The sequence below is a fragment of the Lethenteron reissneri genome, chromosome 10 (assembly GCF_015708825.2).
Source record: "Lethenteron reissneri isolate LAM-NWPU_2019-01 chromosome 10, ASM1570882v1, whole genome shotgun sequence".
Classification (NCBI taxonomy): domain Eukaryota; kingdom Metazoa; phylum Chordata; class Hyperoartia; order Petromyzontiformes; family Petromyzontidae; genus Lethenteron; species Lethenteron reissneri.
In genome coordinates this window covers 11,913,127-11,936,091 of record NC_083788.1, presented here as the reverse complement: position 1 = coordinate 11,936,091, position 22,965 = coordinate 11,913,127, and the positions used below count along the sequence as shown (strand labels likewise).

At 49.8% G+C, this 22,965-nt stretch overlaps 1 protein-coding gene across 2 annotated transcripts in view; it reads left to right on the top strand.

Moving 5' to 3' along the window:
* Window positions 1-719: 719 nt before the first annotated feature.
* LOC133340621 (dual specificity mitogen-activated protein kinase kinase 6-like) overlaps window positions 720-22,965 on the top strand; it is a 60,285-nt gene continuing 38,039 nt past the window's right edge. For both annotated transcript variants that reach the window (XM_061548994.1, XM_061548992.1), the window contains exon 1: window positions 720-1,019. In XM_061548994.1, the coding sequence (XP_061404978.1) occupies window positions 1,004-1,019 (16 nt within the window). In that variant the 5' untranslated portion in view covers window positions 720-1,003. The remainder of the gene's footprint in view (window positions 1,020-22,965) is intronic.

The window sequence follows — 22,965 nt, the reverse complement described above, 5'->3', positions numbered from 1 at the left end:
CGCCCGCTCATGTACTCTGGTGTATCACTGCATACTGCTGCAAGAACCGGGGTATTTAGTAATCATGCCCCATTGTTTCAACTGCCGTCGGGAGAATGAACCGGCGATCGATGGACTGCAAGTTCAGTGTTCACCATTGCAAGTGCTGTTGGCGAGTAGCACCTATGGAGGCCGGCAACGGTGTAGGGGGGTGCCTAGCGCCACGCCCGGCCGCCTTTGTCTCCCCCAGCGGCGATTGTTTACACACACGCGACCAAGGTGACCCCCATTTGAGAGGCTGCATACGTCTCGTGCAAGTTCCGCGACGGCTGCGACGGCCACTTCAACAAAATGCTGCCCTCTGCTGACCAGCCACCACCACGACGCGCGCACTGTGGGCGGAGGGTTGACTCAGTCTTCCGGAAGATTACAGCCAAAAGGAACCCCCCCCCCCACCACCACCACCACCCCCCTTTCCCGAGCCCACCCACCTCTTGAGTGCCAATAATTATAATCAGCCATGTTCAGTGCACTGCTAGATGGACGGCCCCGAATCCCTCCCTCCAGTCCGGCGTGCCACACCTCTCACAATCCTGCGATGTTTATGATCCCTTCCTGAGCACCCCCCCTCCCTTCCTCCACCTCCACCACACCACAAACCCTCCCCCCCCCACCCACCTCGCCTAGCCCCCACCCTTCACCCCACCCACAGCTCCCCCCCCCGCAGTGATCATCCCATCCCCGCGGAGGAGCTGAGTGAAGGTGCTGAGTCGTGCGTGCTGCGTGGTTGGTGGTGGTGCTGGTGGGTGCAGCAGCAACAGCAGCAGTGGTAGTGCTGGTAGTAAGTTGGTGGTGGTGAAGCTGAGCGCAGGAGCTCACGTTGAACTGCACCCGCCGAGTTTGTGTTGCCGAGTTTCGGCAGTGGGCTGAGAGGGGAGGGAGGCGGGGAGGGGGAAAGGAGCCGAGGCAAGCGGCGCAGCTGAGCGGCGTCTTCCAAGCGCTCGTTTAACGCGAGGAGACGGGCATGTCGCTTCCGAAAGGTAAACGTTGTTGGCTTGTGTGTGTGTACGTGTGTGTGTGTGTGACCGGGGGGGGGAGCGGTGGTGTAGTGGTTAGCGCGCTGCACTACGGACCTGGCCACCCGAGTTCGATTCCCGCTCACGGCAAACACCAGTGACGATTATCTGAACCGGTCCTGGGCCTCCCCTAGGTCGACTCAGCCTCAAATGAGTACCTGGTGCGGTGTGTAAACATCGCCACTAGGGAGACAAAGGCGGTCGGGCGTGGTGCTGGCCACCCACCCCCTCGTGTACTGTTCCGGCCTTCATAGGTGCTCGCTAACAGCACTTGCCCCTACAGTCTGTTAAGGCTATACGGGGGATCTTTATCTTTGTGTGTGTGACCGGGGGGGGAGCGGTGGTGTAGTGGTTAGCGCGCTGCGCTATGAACCTGGTTGACCCGGGTTCGATTCCCGCTCACGGCCAACACCAGTGACGATTATCTGAACCGGTCCTGGGCCTCCCCTAGGTCGACTCAGCCTGAAATGAGTACCTGGTGCGGTGTGTAAACATAGCCACTGGGGAGACAAAGGCGGTTGGGCGTGGTGCTAGCCACCCACCCACCCCCCTCGTGTGCCGTTCTGGCCTTCATAGGTGCTCGCTAATAGCACTTGCCTCTACAGTCTGTTAAGGCTATACGGGGGATCTTTGTCTTTTGTGCGTGACCGTGACACGCACCAGCGTTTGCAAACGACGTTGTCTCTTGTCGGGTGCGCGGTGTGTGTGTGTACGTGTGTGTGTGTACGCGCCCCTGTGTACAAGGCGTGTCGTCGAGGTTGCACGCACGCTAACAGCACTTGCCCCCCGACGTTCTTTGTCAAGGCTACACGGGGGATCTTTGTCTTTTCTTTAGCCTGCGTGCGCGTGCGCGTGTCGGGAGCGCGCCCGGCAGCGGATCCGTTTCTTGCTTTCACTTTTGCATCGGGGCCGCGTTTTCATTTCCGTGCTGGTGGGGGACCTTAGGTGTGCTGGTGGTGGTGGTGTGGGGGGGGGGGAATAGGAGATGTGGAGATGGCACGAGTGGAGGAGATCTCTCACCCGCTTTAATTCGTCGAGACCAAAACAGTGGGGAGCGGTGGGTGTAGTGGTTAGCGCTACGCTGCGCTATGAACCCAGCGACCCGGGTTCGATTCCCGCTCACGGCCAACACCCAGTGACGATTATCTGAACCGGTCCCGGGCCTCCCCTAGGTCGACTCAGCCTCAAATTAGTACCTGGTGCGGTGTGTAAACATCGCCACTGGGGAGACAAAGGCGGTCGGGCGTGGTGCTGGCCTTCATAGGTGCTCGCTAACAGCACTTACCCCTAACAGTCTGTTAAGGTTATATGGGGGATCTGTGTGTGTGTGCAATGTGTGCGTGGGGAGCGGTGGTGCAGCGGTGAGCGTCACGCTGCGAACCCGGAGACCCGAGTTCGATTCCCGCTTACGGCCGACACACAGCGACGATCATTTGAACCGGTCCTGGGCTTCCTCCCCACCCCTCCACCAGGTCGACTCAGCCTCAAATGAGTACCTGGGTTGCGGTGTGCAGTAAACACCGCCACTGGGGAGACAAAGGCGGCCGGGCGTGGTACTGGGCCACCCAACTCCATCGTGTGCCTTCATAGGTGCTCGCTAACAGCACTTGCCCCAACAGTTCTGTTTGAGGCTATACGGGGGATCTTTGCCTTTGGATGCATGCGCGCGCTCGTGAAGACAATGGCGTGCTGGTGTCAAGTCGTACTTGTGTGTGTGTCGCTGCTGCTGTGCTCCTGGGAATTGCAATAGATCTTACCCCTGACGTGCTACTTTTAATAATTAGATGATACGCTTGTGAGTTTTGCGTTATCGGTGGTGCATTAACCGCGTTGGCAAGTGGATGCATAAGCAAAACTTGACATGACCTCGGAACAGGTTTCGTCACAAAACGCTGCACCTACAAAACACACACGCACGAGAAATATGTTTTGAACAAAACAAATGTATGCACGAGCAGGCGACGTTTCGGGCAAAGGAGCTGCTTCCTTTCGCGGCACAGAGAGAGATCTTTTTGGTTCTTTCGGTAAAGTCACGTAGAAGGGAAGTAATACAATAAAAATAAAACATAAAAAATAGTGAGAATTATTTTATAAAATAATAAAAATAAAATCATAAAAAAATATAGATAATTATTTTATTATGTTTTATTATTTATTCTTTTATTACTTCCCTTCTACGTGACTTTACCGAAAGAACCAAGAAGATGAATCCCTGCAGTCACGAAAGCTTTAAATCGAGAGAGAGAGATGTTTACGTGTGTTCTGCAAAGCGACTTTGCACTGCCTTTCGTCAATTGAGAGTGATGTTTCTGATTAAAACATCACCCCCCCCCACCACCACCCCCACTTAGCTAACATCCGTGGGCCTGAATCCACTCTCCATCGGCGGCAGCGGCAGTGGTGACTCTTGCGCGGGCCCCCTCGAGGTGTGATTGGGGATTTCTCTGTGGCAATCGTTTCGTGATCCGTGGTAGTTAGAGATCCTTGGCACTGATGGTGAACACTCTTTCTTGCTCAACATACATCGCGCTGCAAACAATTGTAAGGACCGTGTCTCGATATTGCACAGGTAGAATGGATCATCCCACGGTTTGTTTTTAATTTACAATCATTTTCAAAGACAATGCATATGTATATCGGAGCATGTTTGTTTGCATGCATGCATGTTCACCACCAAAATGCGTGTGTTTAATGCAGTACTTCTTGATTCCTTGCCCAAAATGTATCCGACAGTATTTGGTGTTTGAACATCGTAACACCTGTTGTATTGCGAGAAAGGGTAAACCCCTTGTTTTTCATAGTGTCATTCCTGTTTGTCTCGTAAAAAAACAGCCGTGTTAGAGCATCGCAGGCCCCTCGCTCAGGAATGCGTGGAAATTCCCAACCACGTGGCGGTCGTAGAATGGACGTTAAGCATCGATTGGCATCGTTGCAGAGTTATGTAATGCATTGCAATCGCACTGGCCCAAACATCCCGACTTTACGAGACCCACCCGACTCTGTGAGTGACGCTTTGTTGGCCGGCACGAACGGACGGAAAGCCCTGCGTTATTCCAGCCCAATACAGTAACTCGAGTGTGTTTTTTTTTAATCAACGACACAAAACACACACGAATGCCATACCGCACGATACACAAATCTCATCGCCCTTTCACCGGATTGCAAAGCACTCAACCGCTGCCGCGCATTGAAATGCAATCGTCGGCAGTATAATCGCGCCATGGTCACTCCACTGCTGGATGAAGCCGGCCTTAAATTTCTCACGCTGCAACAGCCCAACATTACAGCTGCTTGCGCGCGAGGCCGATTTGATTGATTAAAAATGTGTTTGCTCAAAGAAAGCGATACATTATACGTGCATAGTGTGTGTGTGTATGCAACTTACATAAGCACATTACAATAGCGTGGCACATGCAAAGGTCCACGGAAGAATGTTCGTGTTCGGGGTTGTTCAGCTCTGGGATAATGATGTTAGTTATCAAGTAAACAATTAAGGAAATTTTCAATCATTAGGAACTTACATAAATTCCCTCGCCCACCCCCCGACACCAATCGCCGAATGGTAGCTCGCATAACCACGTGCGTGCCTTTTGTAAAAAAAAGATAAAGGTGCAGCCCTGCAGCTGCTTGCTCACGCCTCTGTTGGTCGAATAACTTCCACAAGGGTTGAGTCCTAGGGAATGCAGTGTCTCTGGGAGGGTCTTATGGCCTACTCTTCCACGATGGTCAGACGTGAGTGGTACCGACACCCTAACCTCACCACACGTGACCTGCCCGAATCAATTTTTATTTATGCTGGAGAAATCCGATGAGCTATGAAGCTCTTCTCCCCCCCCCCTCCCCCACATATGTCCGGCAATTACTTTGTTTGGGCTGTGGTGGCACCCATTTATTACTGACGGGTGGACAGAGGCGAGGGGTATTTAAAAACGTGGCTCATTGTTTCAACTGCCGCGCCAGGAGATCGAACCGGCGAATTGTGGATTACAAATGCCGGTGCGTTGCCGATTACACCACGCACGGCAGCATCCCGTGCTGTGGAGCCAGAATGATAGCTTGTTTTTAATCTTGTAGTATATCACGTCCGCTTTGTTCGTGTTTCCCCTTTGGGAAGTCGTTTAATTACTGTACACCCATTGTGATCGGGTGTCTAATGTACAGTATATAATACATTGTGCATGCAAACACAAGACAAAGATCCCCCGTGTAGCCTTAACAGACTATTGGGGCAAGTGCTGCTAGCGGAGTAGAACCTGTGAAGGCCGGCACGGCACAAGGAGGGGGGTGGGTGACCAGCACCACTCCCGGTCGCCTTTGTCTCCCTTAGTGTCAATGTCCGCACGCGCACACGCATAACGTGGGCTGCGGAATTGCCAGGGCAGTACAGCAAATGGATTTCGATTTAAAACTTTCGTGACTGCAGGGTTTCATCTTCTTGGTTCTTTCGGTAAAGTCACGTAGAAGGGAAATAATAAAATCATAAAAATAAAACAGAATAAAATAATATAATAAAATAATAAACCTATAATGTAATATAATAATATTTTATTACGTTTATTTTTATTACTTTATTATTTCCCTTCGACGTGACTTTACCGAAAGAACCAAGAAGAGCAAATGGATTGTTGAATCAATCTGTGCGCAGCCTTTGATTGTTACCCTCCACCCACTTCCCCATCCCTCCCCTAACTCCCTGTGGTGGATCCGGTTTCCAACCCACGCAAAGCAATATCATCGATTCATCATCTCAATGCCTTACAGGGGACCCTCTTGAAGAAGAATACAAATAAATCACACCCACGAGGTTTTAGAGAGCGTGAGAGACATTCCTGGCCAAACAAATGAAAAGCATTACAAATAATGAATTGCTCTCTCTCTATTTCTCTCGGGAGGGTGGGTAATTAATACAATTCCAATATTAATCCGTAAAACATTTTTTATACTGCAAATCTCCGCAGGTTATACGATGCGTTCATTCCGGGGGGGGGGGGTGATTTCGTTTTCTTTTGCACCAAAGTGTGACTTGTGCGTCGACTTGCCTGCCTTGTGCCCCCCCCCCTCCGCTTTCATATACAGAGGCCAAAAATAATCAGCGGGCTACGGCCGCATGCAATGGGAGCAAGGGGCAATCCACTACCCTCTGGGGGGAAGAGGAGGTGGTACGGGGGGGGGGGAGCTGACGTCCACCCCCATTCCATGACGCACGGCGGGGGGGGGGGGCTGTTCTCTTCCAAGAGTGCCGCCGTATCGCGTTGCACAATTGTGCAAAGGAGGTGTTTGCTGGCATCTGGGTCGGTCTAACAGTGTGAATTCTAACAGACAAAGGAAAGAATGAACAAAACCCAAAACCCCACCGCGTCGTCAGTGAAAAAGTCGACGGGACGGCTTTCCCCAAACCCAGTCGTTCCAAAATTCTCGGCAGAGTGGACCCAAATCATTAGCACGGGGAACTGGCCTTTTTTTTGATGATGGTGCATGGCGTAAATGGCTTTGAGCAAATGCTCACCGTGGGTTACTCGAGATGACTCGATGCACAGCAGCAGCCGTCGCTCCCAATCGTGAAAACTTGGCAGGATTCTCTCTCTCCTTGCAAACAGATTCACGAGACTCGGCTGCGGCCTTGCTGGCTAACACAAGCGTCATGAGAGCACTATGTATGTGTATGTGCTCGCAAACAGCACTTGCCCCAAATGTCTGTTAGGGCTATACGGGGAGGGGGGGGGGGGTCTTTCTCTTTGTATGTGCATGCATATGCATGCGTCTTTTTGCATGTGTATACAGACTGGCTCCGGTAAGTTGGAGGGAGCAGTGGAACAACATGGAAAACAATGATGCAATGGGCGTCACAGCCTTGACTCGTATACATAAGGGGAGGTTGGAGAGATAAGATAGAGCGGAATGCACGATAGATGATACTTTAAACGTTTGTTTAAAGTGTGTTTAACATTAATTGCAATTGTATGCAGCCTCCCCCGAGCTCCCCTTGGTTTTTGTATGCCCTTTTTTTTTGCGACACAAAGTTTAACACGGATCTGTCGGGTGTCAGTCTTACGAGCGAATCGGGTCATTGTGGAGTTGTCGCCCCGACCTCTCAATCCTCAGGAAGCTCAGCGCGGTCGAGGCCCCGGATTCGTGTTCTCACGTAACTTGAACAACATTGAAGTTGTGGGAATTATTTTGTTGTTGTTGTTGCAACTTGAGATTTGCTTGCTCGTCGAATGCATTTTTGAAGTGGACAATCCCCCCCCCCCCCACTTTCCCTCACCCCCCCCCCAACACGTTTTATTCAATGCACCTGTGCTACATACACTTGCATACCTGTCAACCCCTTATCAGTACCTATCTGTATTACAGATCAATTCGGACACTATTGGTCACCCCGTGCCCTTATAAGTCTCAGCGTTCATCCTACAAAGTCCCATCACAAGGGAGAAACACAAACAAACAGACACAACAAAAAAACGCGTCCAATCTATGCCGTGTGGACCTGAAAACTCAGTTCCCGCTGCACCAGAATCCGGGGTAAAGCGCTCCGGGTTGACACGGAATGTGATCCGGCATTGACACCCAGCACGGCGCCAGCGTTGAGCCTCGCCTGGGTACAAGACGCTCTTTCGTGTCACCCGGCGGAAAATAAAACCCACGTGGGTTTGTCGACACGCACGGCTGCAACCCCAACTCCCCCCCACGTGCTTCGTGACACGCAAATGCAGAGTCCACACAAAACAAAAACCACACGCGCTCCTTTATTTACATCGGATGGATTTGTGCGGTTTCAAGGTGCGTGCATTGCATCGCATTGCCCCATCCGTTGGGTGCCAAATGCACGAAAACGCACCGGGGAGAGCGTCGCTGCTGCTGCTGTTGCTGCTGCTGCTGCTCTCAGTCCGCAGCTGCGGTCCTGCAAAGGCGACTTGCGGTGCACCAAGCAGCGGTAGCAGCAGCAGCAGCAGTGGAAGAAGAAGAACGCCGCGCACTCGAGGCCCGGCACATTCTGTTCCCTGCACTAATCGCCGCGGCTGGGGGGAGTCGGGGGGGGGGGGTCCCTTGCGGGGGTACTGCGATGGGCAACACCAACCGCCAGTAAGAATTGACTGTTGCCGTACGTACTTTTTGTTTAAAAAAAATCGATATGGTTTTTAGAGTAAGAGCGCTGCATTGTCCGGACTATGAAACGCACTCCTCCCCCCATCTCTCTCCCTCCCATCACTTTATTTTAAAGCAAAAGTTGGCGCTGCGTCGTAGAATTCGGATCGGTTGGCTGCGTGTTCAGACACGCAGACCAATCGCTTTCACGATTATTCAGTCACTAATGTTTTCACAATATTACATTGAAAACTGAAGTAAGCGGGCTTCATTATTAATCAGCCGTGGGGGGGGGGGGGGGGTAGGGGTTATGCCTGAAAAGGATGGCCCTCTTTTAAATATATCTACAAGTAACCGCAATGTGACTTCTTGAACTGTGTTAATAATTCTAATCCAGTGCAAAAGTGCGTCGTGAGTTGCAAGTGTTGCGTGAGCAGGTGGTCCGTCTGGGTGTGCTGCTCGCTTCGCACCCCCCCCCCTCCTCCGTGCTTCCTTGAATGGACGAGGAGCCCCCCCCCCCCACCCGTCCTGCCACCAAACATAAATTCGTGGCGCGTTTATCTGCCCGAAAAAAAAACGCAGCGCTGCTCCTTTTTCCGCTTTCGAGGCAATGCGCTCCGACGCAAGCGCACTGCGCTCGCTTCCGTACTAACACGCAAAACGTTTCGCCGAGTTGAGTGAACTTTTAGACCCCCTGACATGCCAGAGGGTTGTTTCTTGCGCGCGTGTGTGTGTTTGTTTGTGCGTGTGTGTTTGTGTGCGTGTGTTTGTGTGTGTGTGTGTGTGTGTGTTTGTGTGTGTTTGTGTGTGTGTGTATGTGTGCCTACTGGCGAGGAGCAGCCTTCACAGCAGCATGCTTCTGTACTCATGGTCACAAGAGGGTCGTGGCCTTTTTGGTTTCGGTTGGGGGTGGGGTGGTGGAAACAAACCGGCAAACCGTGCCACTTTGTAGGATGAGGTCGCTTTTGTGTATTTCACGCTTTATACCCAGTTGAGTCTTTCTCCTTTCGTATGGATTTATAGCCGCAATAAAAACATGTAATTTTTGATTTGTTATCCACTCAATTGTCCGTGGATCTGCTTCCTTCCTCCTTTAAAGGAGTGCAGACAGTGGCGGCGGAGTGTTCAAGATGCGGTCGATGGTTTGGGGTTCGTGGCCGGTGCCACTCGCAGGCCGTCGAAACTTTGACGCGCCATTTTGTGCATCTGCGTGGCCGCATTGGCCACGTGGCCCGGTCCCGAATCGGTTGATTGTCAACCCGTTGATGGTCAACCTGGTGATGGACAACCGGCTTTTAACGCCACCCACCTCCGTCGGTACCAGAGTAGGGGGGCGGCGCGTACGGACGCCGCCACGCCACGAAAACGCCACCGCTCGTCAACTTTGCACCTTTCGTTTTCGAGCAGACAAGACGAGGCGTCCCATGCAAGGAGAGGAGGTGGGGGGAGGAGGGGGGAGGAGGGGGGGGGCAAAGGTCAGCGAAACTATCCGGGCCCTTCCTCTCTCGCAATACACACGCCGGCGTGAAACCTTAACCTAAGCCGTTGCTGCTCCTTCATCCTACAAAAAACAGCAAGCGTGATTTTAATCGAATCTTTAGTCTGTGATCTCCGTGTTGTCATTCTCTTAGTCTGGTCACGATAAAGCAGTTGTATAGGATGGTCAACCGATTCGGTGGATGGTCAAGCGTTGGCGGCGTGGAAGGTTGAAACCGGGATTGTTAGACGGTCGGGTCGCTGTAGGAGATGTTCATTTTTGACGTCGCCCGCATTCCAGACTTGCTCCCATCTCTCGCCTTCATTTGTACTTGTGGCGTGTGCGGTGAGTTGGTTGATGGGCTGGCCTGGTAATATTATTAAATATTAATACAAAAAAAATATTGCATCCGCAAAAGGTCCCTAAATGTGGTGCACAATCTCGTTTGCAACGGTGTCCTGGACTTGACGCCCACCTCGCTCCACAACGCGTGATGAGCGAGACTGGTCGAGACATAAATGACAACACGGAGATCACAGACTAAAGACTCGATTAAGATCACGCATGCTATTTTTTTCTAGGAGGGAGAAGGAAGGAGGAGCAGCAACGGCTTGGGTTAAGGTTTCACGCGGGCGTGTGTCTTGCGAGAAAGGAAGGGCCCGGATAGTTTCGCTGACCTTTGCCCCCCCCCCCTCCCCCCACCTCCTCTCCTTGCATGGGATGCCTCGTTTTGTCTGCACGAAAACGAAAGCTGCAAAGTTGACGAGCGGTGGCGTTTTCGTGGCGTGGCGGCGTCCGTACGCGCCCCCCCCTCCTCTGGGGGGGCGTTAAAATCGCGGAGCTGGAAGTGTACGCCCGTGCCTTGTTGGATTTGAGACCACGTTGGCAGCGACGATGACAACTGGCAGCAGCAGTAGCAACGCAGCGGTTGTTGGCTTCTTGTAGCCTCTCCTCTGCTGCTGCGCCGCTGTGCGCGTGCGTGCGTGCGCGTGCGTGCGTATGTGCGCGTGCGTGATTTGAGTTGCGCATTCGCCGGCAGGTGTTGTTTGTATGGCACCAACAACAAAAAATCCCGAATGGACCCCCCTGCTCTCCCACACCGCCTCCATCTGACTCACACCACCTCCAACTCTGTCCATTTCCTGTCTTCTTTTATGATGATGATGGTAACCTCAAATCCCCCCCTCTCCCCCGCATCTTACGGGTCCTCAAGACTCGCAAGCCTCCTACGACATGCCAAGTGACTAAGCGAGCACTTTTCCGTGGGCCTTTTGGTTGTTTTTTTTAAATTTTTCGATGAGCACGGTCGGCTACGTGCGGTGCAAAGGAAAGTTCAAGATACATGCAAACATGCAACGTCTGCAGGTGTTCCCAGCACAAGGCTCTCAAGACTCAGAAGGGTTCATGCATTGGCCAATTTCATTAATGAGCATTTTGTATTGTGTGTGTGGGGGGGGGGGGGTAATTCAAAGTGCCCAGAAGAAACCCACGCATACGAGTGGCTCTCACGAAACACCACGCGTGCTGATAACTCTTGCACGCGTGGTGATAACTTGCACGCGCCACGCTGTACCCGCCATCAATCTTGGTCACCTTGCAGGCCAGCAGTTTGGGAATTTCACGTCTTTATGTCGTGATCCACTAAAACCGTTCGTCGCCAAAGTGCTCGACCACGGGTGTTTGTCGCACGGCTGCCATGGAGCGAGTGAGACCTTTGATCAGATCGAGGTGCAGTTTCACATCCTGGTTGAAGATTCCTTTGGACCAGAAAGAGAAAAAAAAGCGAAGTTAATTTTAGAAGATTTATCTTTTAGTTTTAAGTGAAATGCATTGAATCGCCGGTTTTGACTGGCATGTGAGTGCAGCTGTTACGACTCTAAAGTTGAGATTGGGCGTTGATATGACATTGGCAAATGTTATTTAAAGAAAAGAAATGGGCATGGTTTTGAAATTGATTGAAATGATATATTTTTGGTGAATTAATTTGTTCTCTCCAGAATCCTTTATGAACAAAATATGAATGTGACGCAGGTGTAAGAACTACAAATTCGGAATATCTTCCGGTACTTTGTATTTGACTATCAGTATTACGTACAGGCTGTCGACAACGTGAATATAAAATTGCATGCTTTCTTCGCAGTTAATGATCGCACGACTCAACTGATTTATCACGCAATGTGCGCTCACAGCAACCGCGTGCCTGGCTGAGCATGCATTTATTTATAGCCGCCTGGGTTTGGAAACGCGCGGTACATTTTAAAATCCACCTCCGAATTCGTAGACCTGGTGATGGCGGCGGAGAGAAGTGGGACGTTAAAGACATTGTTCGGGCTGTGACCGTTGACTTGCGTTGAATTGTGACATCGTTCAACAGCTCTTCACCGCGACGAATCGGTGCACGTAACTCGTAACCACAGCCCAAGGTTGTTACTGGATGTGGTGTGCCGGGAGTGGAAATGTTTTTTTTTTATTTCGGATTGCTGACCCAGACAGATCCGTCTGCAATTCAGCCCTGATGAGGACGATTCTTTGCAGTGTAATTTCAAGCGCTGTGTGTAATTACGTTTGACTCGCCCATCATCATCATCAACGTCGTCATCGGCAACTTGATTTCTCTGTTACTACAGCACATTTCAAGCGACTTGTATTGCAAGCCAGCGCATGTCTATCAAAGTGCTCCAGCAGTTACAGATTTCCATAAGCACAACTCCCCTCTGTGTCTCCAAATATAAATACAAATAAATATTAAAATATATATAAAAGTATACATATATATCTTAAATAGGAAAAAACTATGTTTTTCCATCGGCCTTATTAGCTTTTCGAGACCAACTCCACCCAACTCAAGCCTTGGGCCCATCAGGCAACTCCTGCTGAGTTAATAGGTTGTTATTGAAAAGAGCACCCCGTGTAGACTATGGCACCCTGTTCAATACGGAGAGCAGCATCGTAATACTTATTTACAAGCAGCGTGAACTGCGGCCCCCTTTGCCCGTATTAAATTCGAGCTCAGCAGGGTGGCACTCGGATGTTCTCGTTACACTTTCCAGGAAAAAAGGAGGGCTTGGAAACAAGTTGCGCTTGCTTGCTTTGCTCGGGACGTAAACAAGCTTCCAGGGCTGGGGTGACCGTGCTTTCTGCTCTGTCGGGTGTACTGGCTGAGCTAAAGTGGGCAAGCATGTGTGGGGCAATGCGGGGGTGGGGACTGGTGGGGGGGGACAGAGGGGGGGGGGGTATCATCTTAGCCAGTGTGTCACCCCAGGTGTGCGTTTCATTTTGGTTCCAACATCAACAGTAAGCAGTGTTAATGCGCACTTGCGCCATACGATGCACAGTTGTTCAACTCTCAGTGAACCGCGTTTCATTCTCACGCTGGCTCGATCCGTAATCTCTCCCTTCCCCGCCGCCGCCGCCTCCGACATTCGAACAGAAATCACCGCTTCCTTGTCAACAGCGATCTGCGGCGCTTGTGGAAATTGTGGACAAGAGTCACGCTTTCTTGGAAATTGAGGTCACTGGATTTCCCCAGGCGATTCGATTGTTTGTAACCGTTCGATTCATTGAGAGGGTTTTGACTCTTAGGTTTTATGTTAGTCCTTGTTGCGGTGATGGTAGCGCCTCTAGTGGTTGACAGTAATGCCGTGTGTATCCATTGTGCTAGATCGCTCCGCCTTCGGAAAGATGGAAGAACTAAAACAAATATTTGTTTGATTGGAAACAGATGAAATCGCGCTCCGTCATGCGTTAGGAATTTCAAACGGACGTCGAAAAAGTGTTTACATCGATTTCGTCCGTCGCCAAAAAAATATCAACCGAACGTTCAGTTTCAGTTTTCATTTATTTGATATAGCCCTGTGAGCCATTCGGCTCTTGAATCGGGTACAACCGCAACAAACAAAAAAGAAAAAACAAGAAAACATCTTAAAGTGACTATGCGCAAACAGAAAAATCCAGGAAAAAACTTCAAAGTCTTGCTGTGGAGTTGTGTTTCTGTTCGGGGACTTTCCCTCTTCAAAACCGGACAAATCGATACAAGGATTTTCCAAAAAACTCGAAAACCCAAGCCGGGACTGGGTGGCCCTAAGCAACCGATGTGGGCCCTCCCAGGCGGAGCAGCTCGTCCCGGGATGTCATTGCAGCAGCCTGCGGACGACAATTTCCCGTGAAGATGATGATGGTGATGATGCAACGCGAACACAAAACAAAATTTGCGCGTAAATTAGAGCCGCTATTATTAAGCCGGCTAAATTGGTTCAAACGAGTGACCAAAACTTGGGAAGATAAACCGGCGCTAAAGAGGCCTATTGTTTTGCATACAGTATATGCCAAGAGCATGATTTTGTCCTGACGGCTGTGGCTATATAGACTTAAGCTTTTGTACCGGTAACTGAATGCAGCAGCACTACTTCCGTGGACAACTGCACGTTACGGAAAAGCATTCCGGAATGCATGCGTAACGAACGCACGCACGCGTAACGCACGCACGCTTTTTCCTCATTGTGAATTTCACGAGAAGACCCCTCGCAGGTTATTCGCGTGGTTGCAACTGGCGTGGTTGTTTTGTGTCGGTTTTCAATATTTGCATCTGTACATAAGGAAGTGGCAATGTGGAAACGAGAAAAAACTCGTGCCGCGGTGATATGTATAATGTCCGTAACACCTCCATTCTATAAATGTGTGCGTAGGCTTCCACCAGTTTCGGAGTGTGGATTAGACCGTTTATGTGAAAACTCTTGACCCGCCCACATTGGACACCTGCCAAAAAGAGCTTCCATAGCTCAAAGACAATGATCTCGCCTATAGCCTTAACAGACTTGGGGCAAATGCTGTTAGCAACGTGGCACACGCAGAGAGGGGTGTGTGGACGACACCACGCCCGGCAGCCTTTGTCTCCCCAATGCCGGTGTTTACACCCCGCACCAGGTACTCATTTGAGACTGAGTCGACCGAGCTCGGGAGGCCCAGGACCGGGTTCAGATATTCCTCAACGATATTGGCTTTTCGATTTAAAGCTTTCGTGACTGCAGGGATTCATCTTCTTGGTTCTTTCGGTAAAGTCACGTAGAATGGAAATAATAAAATAATAAAAATAAAACATAATAAAATAATTCTCACGACGTTTCGGCCACAACGCAAGCAGTCGTCCTCAGGTGGAGAACAGGTCTGTCGAGAAGTCATTCAGACTCTGTCTTCTCGACAGACCTGTTCTCCACCTGAGGACGGCTGCTTGCATTGTGGCCGAAACGTCGTGAGAATTATTTTATTATGTTTTATTTTTATTATTGTATTACTTCCATTCTACGTGACTTTACCGAAAGAACCAAGAAGATGATAATGGCTTTGAGCAAAATCACAACTCGCGTCGCTGGGTTCGTGGCGCAGGAGTGTGCTAACCACTCAGGCCGCAGAGAGGTAGAGAACACGTGGTGTCCACCAGGCCTCTATTCACGGTAGCATGATGTTAACTAGCTCGCCTGGTATGCAGGAGGTCATAGGTTCGATGCCAACCGTGACGCCTGCTGGATATTTGCAGTTTACATGTCTCTCTCCGCATGGTCGCGTGGGTTTTTCTCCGGGTCCTCCGGGTTTTCCCTCCACATTTAGAATCAACGTCACGCGTTTAGAGTATTTGGCTGCACTACATTTACACGTGATGATATTCCCACTTCCTTGAGCTATCCATTTGTGGCCAGGTCGCTTTTGAAAAAAACGAGCTCTAAAGCTCAGTGGGCCTTACCTGGTCAAATAAAAACTAGTTTTATAGTTTTAGTTTCAACGCGGTGTTAGTAAGTCGTTCGTCTCGTGCGGTGCGTCTGTCTTCAAATTGCAAATTGCAAGAAGATTTAAATTTGTTCAATGAGGATGCACACTCAAGAGACCCAAGATATGCCTCGTTTGTCTGTTTGTTTTGTCGCCGCAACGCGACGATCCCAACCCCTACCCCTACGCGCACATTCGAAATTTCTCCTGCACGCTTTCCACGAAGGCGCCTGCGATGGAAATCCCATGGGTCGATGGGGGAGGAATCCCGTCCCGTGCCGTCGTGCTGTGAACATGCCGAGTTGGGGCCACGCGTTCAGAGTCTGCGAGCTTCGTGACTCGGGGGTTGGTGGTGGGGTGGCGGTGATGATGATGGTGATGATGGTGGCACGCACACGGGGGCATTTCCAGTGCGCGTCTGTTATTAAGTCGCAACGTCTGCTGCTGCTGCCGCTTCTGCAACCCGAGTGTTGCCGAGCCCACCACCATACCACGCACCCCCTTCCTCGCAGCTGCATCGCCTATGGGAATCCACCACGCTCTGCGCTGAAACTCGTGCACAGATATCATTCTCGTGCGCCTCTTGGATGGTTAACAGAGCCCTCAGTCGACAGGAAAAAAAATAAATTCGATGCGCGGTAAAGGCTCAGCCCTGCAAGTGCTTGCTCGCGGCACTGCTGGCGGAAGGGACCACCCTTCACCAGAAAGAGGTCTATGTTATAGTACCGGTATATGGTGATTGGCCTACTCTTACACGCTGGCTAGACGCATTGGAAGTGGTGGGATTTTCCACACGTTACTACACCACCAGCGCATGCTAACCTGCCAGTCCCACAAATTGTCGTTGTATATTTTAACGCGCATATATTTTTAACTATCTGTCCAGCGTTTTGGCTTTCATTGGCTGCGCACTATTAGAGTAATCCAGCATCTTCTTCAGTGCGTGCCTGCAATTGAACTGTCTGCCACTGATCTGCCAGCATGCAACCCCCCTCCCCCCACCATGCTTTGCCTGTTTCCATTATTTGCTCAGCTATCTGCTGCGACTCCAGTCTGCCCCGTCCCAGACTGCTCCGCTCGCACGCTCACGTGTTTGCGTTGCCACTACGTGGTGGCAGGGTTGGTGGATTTGGGTCGGGGGGGGGGCTCGTCAAATCTGCGGCTGCCGAGCGTCACGCGGCTCTTTAAGGGCTGCCGCTTCGTGACGCCATATTCATTAAGGACCACCAACACCGTCTCTCGTATATTGAGCTGTTGAAATAATAAGGTTTTTTTTTGTTACCGAATTCGAAAAAAAAATGCTACCTCCCGCCCCCCGACATTTCCACAGCCAACGCAGTAAATGTTAACGTTATTACACACTAAATGTTAGCTAGGTCAGTCGGTGCTTTCCCATTTACCACCTTGCCGCAGCCAACATCGCTGACATGCTGCACCCATACATCCCGTCAAGGTCTGCTGCGAGCAGCAGACATCGCAGCTATCGCGATTTTCAACTGATGATGATTGCTTGTGTTGCGTTCGAAACGTCGTGATTTATTTGATTGTATGTCTACCTACGTGACTTTACCGAAAGAACCAAAGAGTATGGATTCCTGCAGTCACCAAAGCTTCAAATCAAGATCTTTAAAACCGATTTATACGCTTCCGCTTGTGAAACTTTTAGTTCATTTCGTAAATGTATTTCATAAAATGCATTTATAATACGAGTATTTTCATGCAGAGTGTCTGCTGCTGCTGTGAACCGCAACAGCGCTTTTGTTGATCCTAGATGAAACGTGTGGTGTCGTAGACCAATGGAATTGACTCCCCAATTGCTCGGAGCGAGAGCCAAGGCCCACAAAGGGCAACATGCAAATGCTGTTCCTTTACATATATAAAGGGGGCGGGGGAGGGGGTGGGGGTTCGGTCACCATTTATTTTCTGAAGTGGTTGATGCTTAAAAAAATTGTGAAATATAAATGTGAGTCTCAGACTTCTTGCAACCACGTTTTCTGTACTAATGTCAGATTTGAACACACCCACATATTGTGATTTGATTAACACACAACACAAGCCTGCTGCTGCCGCCTCTGCTGATGAGGCCCAGAAGGTTGAAAACCGGTCCAAGAGTTTGCTTGCTTTAACACATTCTGGAAAGTCATTAGGTTTATAGACTAAACACGATTGTTATTTTTTCAATATATATTGAGATGCAAAACAGAGTTCAGGTCATGCTGTATTTTACTTGTACGCGCATCATAGGAAGACTGATTGTGGCCCATGCAACTCACACCATGGACCACGTAGTTCACCAATGTAGTCTCAGCTCATTCAATGCAGGACAAACAGCAAAACAACACGGAATTCTCTCCCGAAGCCCCTCTCGTCGTGACCAGCAGACCTCGACTTTGGCATTTAGCTCTTCAACGTATCGCTGCCATCGCACGCAAGCATAGAACCGATGTGAAGCCGTGTCAGTGTTTAAAAAAAATAACCGTGCCGTGTTAGTTATTGTTTTGCCCTCATCTGCTGTCAGGTGTAATTTGCAGAAATAAAAACCAAGCAAATTTACAATGTTCAGAATAATTGGCCGAATTTCCGAGCCACGGAGCAAAACAACAAGGCGCCAGATGATTTGCAATGCAGCACTTAGTTCGAGTAGTAAACAAAACAGAGTAATCGACCCTCCAAATGCGTAAAGATGTAATATCAAGGGGACAAACAAGATCGTTAGCGCGACTACGAACTACGCTGCGTAATGAATGAGCGAACGAATGATCGGGGCACAACAACATTTGTGAAAGGTGCACATCAACAAAGGGTGGTGGGGGGGGGGGTTGGGGGGGGGTCTCCTTCTACGGCCGTGCAGTCACTCCCAAGATCCATTCCTTTCGTAGAATTTCCTGAACAAACAAAAAAATCACACGTGGCCTCTGCTCCACTGGTCCACTTGGTTCACACGTGGCAGCTATAACCCCGCTGTTGTCTTTTCGCTGCCAGTTGCGGGAGAGCGGTCGTCACGTTGGCCGAGACTTCTTCCGTTAGCCTCCCAGTCTAGACTCGGCCGTAATCATCCGCGACTAACTGCTCGTGCTGATAATCTTTGTGTCGTCTTCTTTCTGTCTGCCCCGTAAACACGCACACAGCCCCCATGACCTTTCGTCGTCGTCAAGCCGGCCTTTGCAATCTCGCACGATTCTTCAAATGTAATCCAGCCGGCACCCGACGGCACACGAGATGATTTCCTTGGTTCATCTCGGAAGCGACCTGGGCCCTCACTCTCGTACTCGGCTGCCACTCCCGTCCTTGTTCTTGACCATCAGCCACAATCATCATCATCATCATCCCTTAGAACAACGCGTTCTGCCCATGCCCGCTTGATTTTCTTAACGGTTTGCATGATCTTCTTGGTTCTTTCGGTAAAGTCACGTAGAAGGGAAATAATAAAATAATAAAAATTCAACATAATAAATTAGAATTCTCACGACGTTTCGGCCACAACACAAGCAGCCGTCCTCAGGTGAAGAAACAGAGCTGTCTGAAAGCCAGCGTACGTTCTCTAATCCATTTGTGTTCTTGTCTATGTCTCTGTAAATAACGCGGAGAGTTTTCAGTTTTAGTTTATCATTCTGTGTTTTTAATGACAGTGTTTCTGAACCGCGTCTCACAGCAGGTAGGATGCACAGATTTACGAACGTTCTTAGGAAGGCACATTGATTCACTCCTTCGCATCAGTCGACTTCAGCTTTCCAAGAGCACTTCCACCTCCTCCCATCTGCTTCTTTTTACATTGACGTGTCTTACACCCAAGTACACACTTGGGTAACAGGCAAACCCTGTATGTTTCGTTATTTTGATTCCGGTCACAGCATTCGGTAGCTGTCCTAGGTAAAGGTTCGTCTGCTGTGTTTTCCAGTTGCTGTCCCTCCAACGGGACACGTGGTACAAGTCTCCGATAGTCTAGTGATCTCGTTTTGACGCGAACCTTTGTCTGGCTCATGTTTATCCTGAGCCCCAACCTCCCAGCAGCCTGCTTCGTGCAGCTTAGTCAATCATTTCCTGAAGTTTGTTCCCGGTGGACATTTAAAAGTGACGGATGCCATCGGCAAATCTGAGATGCTTCGTGTTTCCTCCCTTAATATGCATTGCCTTTTGTTCTCCAAGCATAAATAATAAACAAGAGGTCATTTGGGTGTTGGTATCTCGGCTTGAAACATTCGGAGGATTTACGCATTTTTTGTTTGAATTATTATTAAGATGAGCTCAGTGTTGAGGGTCCTGCAACTCCAGGAAGAGGTATTGCCATTGTTGAGTGTAACTTTTTAATCTATTATTTATTATATTTATTTTACCAGGTAAGGCCCAATGAGCTATATAGCTAATTATCAGAAGCGACCTGGCCACAAATGATACCTCAACGAAGTGGCTTATCATGACGTGGACACTTTTAATGCAGCCAAACACTCTAAACGCGTGATGTCGATTTCAAATGTGGAGGGAAAAACCGGAGGACCCGGAGAACAATCCACGCGGCCACGGGAAGAGAGCGAGACACGCAAACTCCAAATATACAGCAGCAGCAGGCGTCAGGTCCGGATCGAACCCACGACCTCCTGCATACCAGGCGAGGTAGTTAACATCTCCTAGCCACCGTGATGATGATGAGAGAGAGAGACACGCAAACTCCAAATATACAGCAGCAGGCGTCAGGTCCGGATCGAACCCACGACCTCCTGCATACCAGGCGAGGTAGTTAACATCTCCTAGCCACCGTGATGATGATGAGAGAGACACGCAAACTCCAAATCTACAGCAGCAGCAAGCGTCAGGTCCGGATCGAACCCACGACCTCCTGCATACCAGGCGAGGTAGTTAACATCTCCTAGCCACCGCGGTGCCCTCCACGCTAATGCAGATCTAGAGGGATAATTGGCCATACTTCACCATGGCGGTGATTGCGGCTTGATGAAGGAGGAGGGGGGCAGAGTTTAAATCAACGATGGGATTTTTGTTGTTGTTATTCCCTAACCCGCTGCTGCCCATAACGCACACTGACGAAATAGAGGGGGGGGGAGGTGCATTCCGGGGAGATTTGGTCATCGGCAAAGCAAATGCAACGGCATAATAACACGGTAAATATTATGGTATTGTAATGTTATATATACACACACACTCACACGGCAAAAACGATCTGCATCGGCAGCGTGGACTGCAATCGCCCAGCAGTGGCTAGAGAATGATAATTATCACGCAATGGTGTTAACGCGCAATTCCGTAGCAGCATACTTTCAACAACAACAACACAGAGCGATGTGGGTTAATTGCAGTGCTGGGTAAATAGTCTGTTGATTGCTCGTGAACATTAATAACAGATTTCAGGGCGTGTGTGTGTGTGAGACACGTGAAAAACAAATCACACGCACACTCACACACAACATTTCAAATGGATCATGATGTCTGTGCATCCTGGTGCAGCGGTTAGTGCGCTACGCTGCGCTACGAACCCGGCGACCCGAGGTTCGATTCCCGCTCACGGCAAATACCAGCGACGATTATCTGAACCGGGTCCTGGGCCTCCCCTAAGTCGACTCGGCCTCAAATGAATACCTGGTGCGATGTGTTAATATCGCAACTGGGGAGACAAAGGCGGCCTGGCGTGGTGCTGGCCACCCACCACCTCGTGTGCCGTGCCGGCCTTCATAGGTGCTCGCTAACAGCACTTGCCCCAACAGTATGTTACAGGCGACGGGTGTGGATCTTTGTCTTCAATGCTTCCGAACTGTACCTTACGACACCCGCCCGATGCGAACCCACAGCCCCGCCTCGTTGATTGCATCTCCTCTACCTCCACCCCCATAGGCAACTTGCCCTTATTCATCGGAGGTTACAGGAAGTTTAGTCACCCCCAACTCAGAGTGTGATGATGATGAGTCGGCACACTTTCTGTGCTCGGTCCCCGGGGTGAAATTGGCTCCAAAAGAAAGGAGTGAGCAACTGAATGCAACCCGGTCGCTTTGATCTTGTTTAGAATCGGAATGTGTTTTTACACTGGATAAATCCGATGAGCTATGAAGCTATTTTTAAATCCTTTATATTAAGTTCACTTGTTTGCTTGCGCGCTTACGACCGTGCAAATCTTTCGGTCGCTTTTTAACCCACTTCTCGTGATCCAATCGAGCTGACATTTTGCACACAGACTCGTTGTGCGTGACAATTTATTTTCGTGAAAAAACATTTCCATAACTTCACACATTTTAGGAATTTTTTGTTTAATATTTCATTACCAATTGCTTAATGATGGCAGGCAATCATCTGACCCATAGGTGGCAGCCATCTCAAGCCAGAGGATGAGAGGACTCTAGCCGCCACGCATATAAAGGATTTATAGTGAAAAACTTTGTTTTTACGGGTTAATTTTTTCACAGTTCTTTATAGGAGGGGGGTGGATGGGCTATAAATATCCAAATGATGGGTCACTTTGGTGAGTTATCATTTGTGGCCAGGTCGCTTTCTGAAAAAATAAGTTAAATACCCCCAGTGGGCTTTGCCTGGTAGGATTGGGATGGTTTCGTTTTATTCGTTTGTGTGTTTGGGTGATTTGTTTACATTTCCTGAACATTGCACTACTATCGTGTTTATTGTCCTCTTTGTTGTTGTAAACGTTCCTACCCCGTGTCCTTACTGGACATCTGTGAAAAAAAGAGCTTTACAGCTCATAGGATTCCTCTTGCAGTCTAAATAAGTATTGTGATTATTCTGAATCTAAAAGGGGTAGCCGCACAACATAGCCAAGCGCGCACTCCAAACAAATGTTAAACGCTCAACGGAATTCCCGACGAATACGATCAGCCTCTGCATATCGCGCCTTCTTCTCTAGCTCTACGTCTCTCTCTCTATCTCTCGCGCCCTGTGCATGTGGAGAAATTGCGAGCGCCACGGTATCGCTTGGTTGTACAAATTGTTTTGCTGATCGATGATAATCTAGTACGGTGGCGTTTTTGTCTTCAGGATCGGGTTCGGGGATGGGGGGTAGGGATGGCTCGCCCCACCCACCCTCACCTCCAATCCTCCCTTCTTACAGCTTGCTTAAGATGTCACTGTTAATGATTTCCATGAGCCTTCACTGACCAGCGTGGTGAAGTATGGTCGAATCTAATAAACACTCCCTCCCGCCCCACCACGACCTTCATGGCATGGGGTTGGCCCCCTTATCCAGTGGTGGTAGGTCAACAATAGGGCTGCAATATGTGCATGCGGTTGATTGTGATGAATGAAACAACACTGAGAGTTGACAATGAGTGTCATCCCCCCCACCCACCCCCCGACCGATTGAAATGCAATGCAAATTGGACACTTTGTTTTTGCACGCAGCCGTCTCCTCCTCCAAGCAGGGCTGGAATCCCAACCCTTCCCTTCCCGCCCCCTGCTGCCCGCTGTGGTGAGAGCACACTCGTTCTAAAGCAAGTGCTTCTTCTTCACCTGGGGCTCACGCATCACTTGGGGGGTGCGAGATGCCCTTTCTGGGGGGAAGGGGGCGGGGTTTAGCGAGACATGGCCATATTTTTTTGTTCGAAGGGAAATAATTCACTGATCAACAATTTTTTG